Below are 7,641 nucleotides of genomic sequence, written 5' to 3'. Positions count from 1 at the left end.
ATAATTAGATTATGACATCTCTGATATCAATTTTATATCAAGTGTTATTGCGAGCTAGTTGATCAAAATGTCATTTTGGCGTCTGTGATGGTCGGCTGGAGGAAAATTTGACCAAACTCGCCGACCAAGGGTGCAACCGGGAAACGAGACCCGGGTTCGAGGCATATTACTAATATGCGTACTAAATAATTAGATTATGACATCTCTGATATCAATTTTATATCAAGTGTTATTGCGAGCTAGTTGATCAAAATGTCATTTTGGCGTCTGTGATGGTCGGCTGGAGGAAAATTTGACCAAACTCGCCGACCAAGGGTGCAACCGGGAAACGAGACCCGGGTTCGAGGCATATTACTAATATGCGTACTAAATAATTAGATTATGACATCTCTGATATCAATTTTATATCAAGTGTTATTGCGAGCTAGTTGATCAAAATGTCATTTTGGCGTCTGTGATGGTCGGCTGGAGGAAAATTTGACCAAACTCGCCGACCAAGGGTGCAACCGGGAAACGAGACCCGGGTTCGAGGCATATTACTAATATGCGTACTAAATAATTAGATTATGATATCTCTGATATCAATTTTATATCAAGTGTTATTGCGAGCTAGTTGATCAAAATGTCATTTTGGCGTCTGTGATGGTCGGCTGGAGGAAAATTTGACCAAACTCGCCGACCAAGGGTGCAACCGGGAAACGAGACCCGGGTTCGAGGCATATTACTAATATGCGTACTAAATAATTAGATTATGACATCTCTGATATCAATTTTATATCAAGTGTTATTGCGACCTAGTTGATCAAAATGTCATTTTGGCGTCTGTGATGGTCGGCTGGAGGAGGATTTGACTTAACGCGTCGACCAAGGGTGCAACCGGGAAACGAGACCCGGGTTCGAGGCATATTACTAATATGCGTACTAAATAATTAGATTATGACATCTCTGATATCAATTTGATATCAAGTGTTATTGCGACCTAGTTGATCAAAATGTCATTTTGGCGTCTGTGATGGTCGGCTGGAGGAGGATTTGACTTAACGCGTCGACCAAGGGTGCAACCGGGAAACGAGACCCGGGTTCGAGGCATATTACTAATATGCGTACTAAATAATTAGATTATGACATCTCTGATATCAAGTTTATATAATGTGTTATTGGGAACCAAAGTTGATCAAAATGTAATTTTGGCGTCTGTGACATCCGGCTGGACGAGGATTTGAGCAAACGCGCCGACCAGGGGTGCAACAGGGGAACGAGATCCGGGTTCGATACTTTGGCATATTAATAATATGCTACTAAATAATTAGATTATGACATCTCTGATATCAATTTTATATCAAGTGTTATTGCGAACTAGTTGATCAAAATGTCATTTTGGCGTCTGTGATGGTCGGCTGGAGGAGGATTTGACCAAACTCGCCGACCAGGGGTGCAACCGGGAAACGAGACCTGGGTTTGAGGCATATTACTAATATGCGTACTAAATAATTAGATTATGACATCTCTGATATCAATTTGACAATTTGATATCAAGTGTTATTAGGGACCAAAGTTGATCAAAATGTAATTTTGGCGTCTGTGACATCCGGCTGGACGAGGATTTGAGCAAACGCGCCGACCAGGGGTGCAACAGGGGAAGGAGATCCGGGTTCGATACTTTTGCATATTAATAATATGGTACTAAATAATTAGATTATGACATCTCTGAGTCCAAATTCAGGTGGGACTAGTGAATGTGCAATGTATGTGTATGTGCAGTGTGAATGTACTTTGTGTATGAAAGTAAATGCAAGACAATCAGCTTTAATGTCAACTTTGATCAAGGTTATTTCGCTGAATTAGTTGTTAGCTGTTCAGTCTTCTTCAAGGGGTATATCCTGCAGCGTATGGTTCCACTGGGTGTATCTTAAACATGTGCCAGAAAGTATAAGAAATATACGAAAGACAGGGTTGAAAAGTAGTTTGTAACTCTTCTTTTGCGCGCGATACCATTTGATCATGGCGATGTTCGATGCGTCGTCTTTCTACGGGAGGAGACAAAGTAAGTGGAAATATTTTATACCCTGTGGGAACCTCTGTTCACTCTGTTCACCTCTGTTCACTCTGAACTCTGTTCACTCCCAACCAACCTTGTTTACTGTCAGACGTTCCAGACCGCATTGCATCAGAACAGGTTCTGTCCGCCCGGGCTGCGTGGCAGCCACTGCCCTACTTCCCTGTTGCGCCCGCGCTTTTATCTCCAGCAAAACAACTAGTGCCCCCAAGGGGCTACATCCCTATTGCTACCAGCGCCCCCACATCTCCCCCTCCCTAAGTCCTCTTCGAAAGTTCAAACGTCCTCGTCCGAGGGAAACTGCATCAGCAGGTCGTCTGCGGGGTCCATGGGGCTCGCAGGTGGAACGGGGGCGTGCTCCGGCGGCGGGTTCACGGCGCAGAGAAGTTCGCGCAGCGCTTCTGGGCGGAGACGACGTAGGACACTCACGGCAGCCTCCGGAGTGATGTTGCCAGGCGCCTGTGCCGCACGAGAACGATGCAGGCGTCCCTGCCGGTGGGTGGTTCGGTGGAGTTCGGGGACTCCGCACGTTGGGCAGAAGAGGCGCTGCTCCTCGGCCGAAAGCGGTAGAAGAGGGTCCGCCGGGTGTCGCTCCGACAAGGTTAGACCTCGGAACGGGGGTCGAACGGTTTCCGGGTCCGAAGTCCGGAGGGGACGGTGTCGGGAGGTCCATCTTGAGTGGCTGGCCCAGGACACCGGATATCCATTGTGGACAACGGTCCACGTCGTGACCGACCTCCGCGGTCGAGGCGCGTGCGCAGGCGGTAACGGAGACCGTGACCGGGGACTGGGCGACCTGTACCTCAGTCGTCTGGGACGACCCCGTTCAGCGCCTGGAAGAAAATAAAATGGGCAGTAATGAGAGTGAAACTCCCCCACACCCCCACGAGTGCTGGATAAGCGCTCGCCTTACAGACAGGTGAAGGGCCGCGTAGCGGAAGTTCAAAGCACACTGGGTCGGGAGCACCAGGTTCTGGTGATCGAAACCAAGCACTGACGGGAACGTACGAGCTGCAACTCAGATGATCCGTACTGGCAGGTTGAGCCGCGCAGGACCCTCGCTGCAATGACTAACCTTTGCGCAAGAAAATGGTGTCAGATACTCGGGGAAACAGCGACATCCGGGAACCGAGACATTGCCTTAAACCAGTTGAAAGCCGGCTCCTTCCCAAGCGTACCAGGGAGTCACATCAAACCGTGACACGTCTGGGCTATCTCTTGCAAATCCTAAGAGATAAGCGTACTCCAGGTTGCGGGCGGTCTCAAATTCGTCCGAGATACCGTTGCGCCGGGTAGAGCGCAACGTCACCTTATCAGCCTGATATCCGCGTAATCGAAGGAGGCGGTATATCAGGAAACAACAGCGTGCAAGATCATGTCTAGAGCGGCGAACCGCCTAACATCAAGACGCGCTGCCCTTAGCGTGCCATGCGTGGTTACATCGCTATCGGGTTAAGTTTATGTCGTCTGCGGCCTGCGGGTTCTGCAGCGTGACCGATCGTGCTGACAAGGGCGCTGCACCTTATATCAAGAGCACATAAACGGCTCTGCGGGGTCTGGAAACCTGTCCGTGGGTACCGACAGACGGGGGACTCCGCTCGAGCGTCAACGAACGGAAGGCGGGCAAAATACTAAACCCACTGTGGTCCCCATACGCGCGACCGAACGGGAGGGCTCCGGAACACGGGGCATAAACCGCTCATTCCGCCAACACGAGCAACGAGGCCAGTGACCACACTAGAATTTAGAAAAAAAATAAACGAATAAACGGGGCGACTCCGCTGCACCAAGCAGGATGAGCCAACAGCCCCTCGAGACAACAGCACAAGGCTGCTTCCGTCTCAAAAAGACTGAAAACACAAAAAAGCAACAGAAAATAAGACCAGCGGTGACCCTAGTGCACCATGCAAAATTAGCACACCGCTACGGAAGCGAGAGCGCGAAGCTCCTTCCCGCTTCCAAAAAAAAAGAGCTAAATCACAAAATTACAAACAGGCACTCATACCCGTATTAGCAGAAAACGGGGAAGGCCCCTACGTTGGGCGCCAAATTGTGGGAACCTCTGTTCACCACCACCGGAACCCCACAAACTCGCTCGCATCAACCGCGCATGGGAAAAGCCACAAAAACGGGTTCACTCCCAACCAACCTTGTTTATTGTCAGACGTTCCAGACCGCATTGCATCAGAACAGGTTCTGTCCGCCCGAGCTGCGTGGCAGCCACTGCCCTACTTCCCTGTTGCGCCCGCGCTTTTATCTCCAGCAAAACAACTAGTGCCCCCAAGGGGCTGCATCCCTATTGCTACCAGCGCCCCCACAACCCATCGCATTTCTGTCAGATTCTTTTGTTGTTAAAAGTGACTTAGTCCTCTTAGGATCATTTGTATCGTCAGATTGAGAACGAACGATCGTTTCTAACGCGTCAATCGTGCATTTTTGCAGAGTGGCAACATATGTTGCCATCGGGTTCCAACTACTGGCATAGTGTTGCTGTTGAGGGTGTGAAGATGTTGCACAGCCAATCCGTTTGATGGGCGAAACATGCTTATTTAGAATTGTACGCAAAAAGCATGAGAGTAACTGGACTGTGCATTATTTCTTCGTGCAGGGATACCGGTAGAGAGTGCTGACAAGCAGTTAGAACAGCTTGCAGCGGCTCAAACATCAGACATCGAGGAGGCGTCCGAGGATGAAAACTGCGAGCAAGTGCGGAACGTCCCAAATGAAGAATCGAATGATTCAACTTCGGAGGACGACGACTCGGATTCCGACGACTTTGGCCCCAGACAGCTTCTGTGGAAAGCTGTGAATTATAGGTTTGAGGTCTCCATTCCCGAAACGGATCCGGGAAATGAACCAAGTGATGCAGTCTCAGGATGGAAGACCACGGACTTCTTTTCGCAGTATGTGAAAGACGACGTCTTTGAAGTCATGGCAGAGAAGACAAACATTCGAGTGCTCAAACGGAAAGGTGTGACGTCCAATTTCACGCCCACCGAAATGAAGTTTACTGGGGCTTCCTTGCTCATGTCCGTTCTTGGATACCCTCGCATCAGGTATTTCTGGAAGCGGGGCACTGCTGTCCCCATCATTGGGGACAACATCAGCAGAGAGAGGTACTTCTCCATCAGGGGCAGTGTCATCTTGGTCGATGAAGACCAGGTGACTGATGAAGCCGTCCTGTCATCGACATGATAACAGAAGCACGTCAAAGCCTGCCACGTCCCAGGGTATTCTGCATTGACGAGCAGATTATTCCGTTTTCCGGCAGAACCTCCCTGAAGCAGTATGTGCGCAATAAACCTAATCCGGTTGGCCTGAAAAATTTTGTGTTGGCTGGGCCAGATGGTGTTGTGTACGATTTCATCGTCTATTCAGGAAAGGACACCTTCCAGGACCATGGACTAGGCGTGTCTGGGAATTCTGTGGTGGACCTCTGTCGTACAGTGCCGAGGGGGTCCAAACTACACTTTGACAGGTGGTTTACGTCCGTGCCTCTTCGCCAAGCACTTCTGTCGAGAGATATGTTTGCCACAGGAACGATAATGAAATCAAGGGTCCCGAAGAAATGTCCATTTGTGCAGCGACAAAGAGCTGCAAAAGAAAGGAAAAAGTGCAATGCAGCAGCTCGTAAGGAGAGATGAGAAAGTGGCTCTAGTAAGCTGGTGTGGCAACAAGCAGGTCCTCCTTGTATCAGCATCATCTGGTATCCATCCAGTGGATGTATGTAAGCGCTGCTCGAAAAAAGAAAAGAAGTACATTGACGTTGAGAGGCCATTTGTAGTTCGTGACTACAATGCTAATATGGGAGGGGTTGACTTGTGCGATAGAATGCTCTCGTACTATGCATCTCGAGCAAAAACAAAAAGGTGAACACTGCGGGTGCTAATGCACCTCTTGGATCTTGCATGTGTAAATTCGTGGCTCCAGTACAAAAGTCAAGCACTACTGGAAGGCACGCCCTGACGGAAAATAACTCAGTACATAGATTTTAAGCTTGAAATCGCACACTCATTGCTGTCTGCCAGCACTGCAGCTCGGGAACTGCATGGTGACAGTAGTGCATCAGAAGATGAGCCCCCGCCGAAGAAACGGGTTCTGCCCTTGCCACCTGTAGTATGCAGAAAAGCCAATGCCGATCATATGCAGGAATTTGTGCCTCTGCACAGTTCAGCACGCTGCAGAAACAAGAATTTTTCAAAAAGAAGTCGTATACCGTGTTCTAAATGTAACATATTCTTGTGTGTCGCTGCTGACAGGCATTGTTTTACCGAATTTCACTCTTCTAACCCTTTTGCATAATGTGTCTGCCCACTTGGAGTTTGTTGTACAGTTGTAGGGAGTTTCAGTAAAAATTTTATGCTTGTGATTCATCGTTTCAAGTCTGTTTCCAGATATGCCTGTGTATCGATTTTTTTGTGCATAGAGACATTTGATTACACACTGCTTGCTCAGGGCCCAGTGTATTTGAATATTTTTTACATTTCTATATCACCAAAGAGCAAGAAAATTCAGGTGATGCTTCAATATATAATAAACTGATGTCTCGGGTCTGTAGAGGATAAACTGAAACTAATTCGCTGTAAAGAGGGGTTTACAGCTATCGTTACAATATCATTTAGGATGGCAAGAGTTCCATAGAAAATCTGTGCAGCAGGATTTTAATAAGCTGTATCCTTTGGATAGCGTGTTCCACATTAACCCAAGCGCTGCCTATTGGTTGCGTTGTTAGGGAAAACTGCTTTATTCTTTATAGGTGGCGTCCACAAGGAACTCCGAATTCTAAAGTAACGTGACATCCACTTGGAGATGCCTTCCAAGAAGAAAACACCAAAAAAGTTTCCAAAACTTTGTTCGTGTTTTTCATAAACATCAAAAACATCGAATTCAAAATCAACTGCCAGCTTCCAGTTGAAACGGCCCTTCGCTGCTTGACCTTTTCCGGTGACGTAATTGGCATTGGTAGCGAGATTACCAATCATTCAGCTGAGCAGGTGCCATCAGGCTGATTGCAATCCGATACCACTGAAATCATAACAACAGATGTTTCTAGTGGCTGTTCGGCAGCAGTTTGCGAGGCGGAAGACCACACCGTCATCCAATTCCATGTTTTGTGACATGGTCTGGGATGGTTCTGGCATGGTTCCGTCCCAGGCTGAGATTGTGCCATCAACGCCACTGAAAGCTGTGGCTATCTCCTTAGTAGTAATTGGTCTGGCCGATTCACAGACAGGGCGATTCAGAGACATAGACCCCTGACCCCTGTGTCGTGGGCCCCTGAGTCCTTCGCGTATTTTTTCGGGGGCGGCGCGTGTGCGGAGGGTTGTCCGCGTGCTTATAACATGCAGAGACATGCAAAGAAGGGTCATACACAAAAAGTACGAGTGAAAATATATTTATTAATGCCAATTGTAATGCCAATCAAGTTGCGATATATTTATTAAAGCCAATTGTGCTGGGAAATGTGCCAATTGTGATGCCAATGAGGTGAAGGAGAAAAACCCAGCAGAAAAACCTTCACGACCTGTAACAGAGGAAACACAATACACATAATAAAGAATATACTTACTCATTGCCAATTTCAC

At 48.0% G+C, this 7,641-nt stretch overlaps 1 protein-coding gene across 1 annotated transcript; it reads right to left on the bottom strand.

Moving 5' to 3' along the window:
* Positions 1 to 2,141: 2,141 nt before the first annotated feature.
* LOC135386961 (uncharacterized) lies at positions 2,142 to 4,264 on the bottom strand. The gene is made up of 2 exons (XM_064616432.1): positions 4,206 to 4,264; positions 2,142 to 2,889 (listed from the first exon to the last, which is right to left on the bottom strand). Exons 1-2 carry the CDS (start codon positions 4,234 to 4,236, stop codon positions 2,333 to 2,335), a joined length of 588 nt encoding a protein of 195 aa, XP_064472502.1. The 5' UTR covers positions 4,237 to 4,264; the 3' UTR covers positions 2,142 to 2,332.
* Between the last annotated feature and the right edge of the window lie 3,377 nt (positions 4,265 to 7,641).

This window comes from Ornithodoros turicata, chromosome 3 (assembly GCF_037126465.1).
Source record: "Ornithodoros turicata isolate Travis chromosome 3, ASM3712646v1, whole genome shotgun sequence".
Lineage (NCBI taxonomy): Eukaryota > Metazoa > Arthropoda > Arachnida > Ixodida > Argasidae > Ornithodoros > Ornithodoros turicata.
Note: the sequence above shows the minus strand (reverse complement) of the source record. Positions and strands in the feature narration are given on the sequence as shown.

Bases quoted from the DNA above. Each gene is read 5' to 3' on its own strand.
- LOC135386961 (XM_064616432.1), bottom strand. From the start codon at position 4,236: ATGCGGTCTGGAACGTCTGACAATAAACAAG. The intron at 2,890-4,205 runs GTTGGTTGGGAG...ATTTTCTTCCAG, and splicing joins AACGTCTGACAATAAACAAG to GCGCTGAACGGGGTCGTCCC.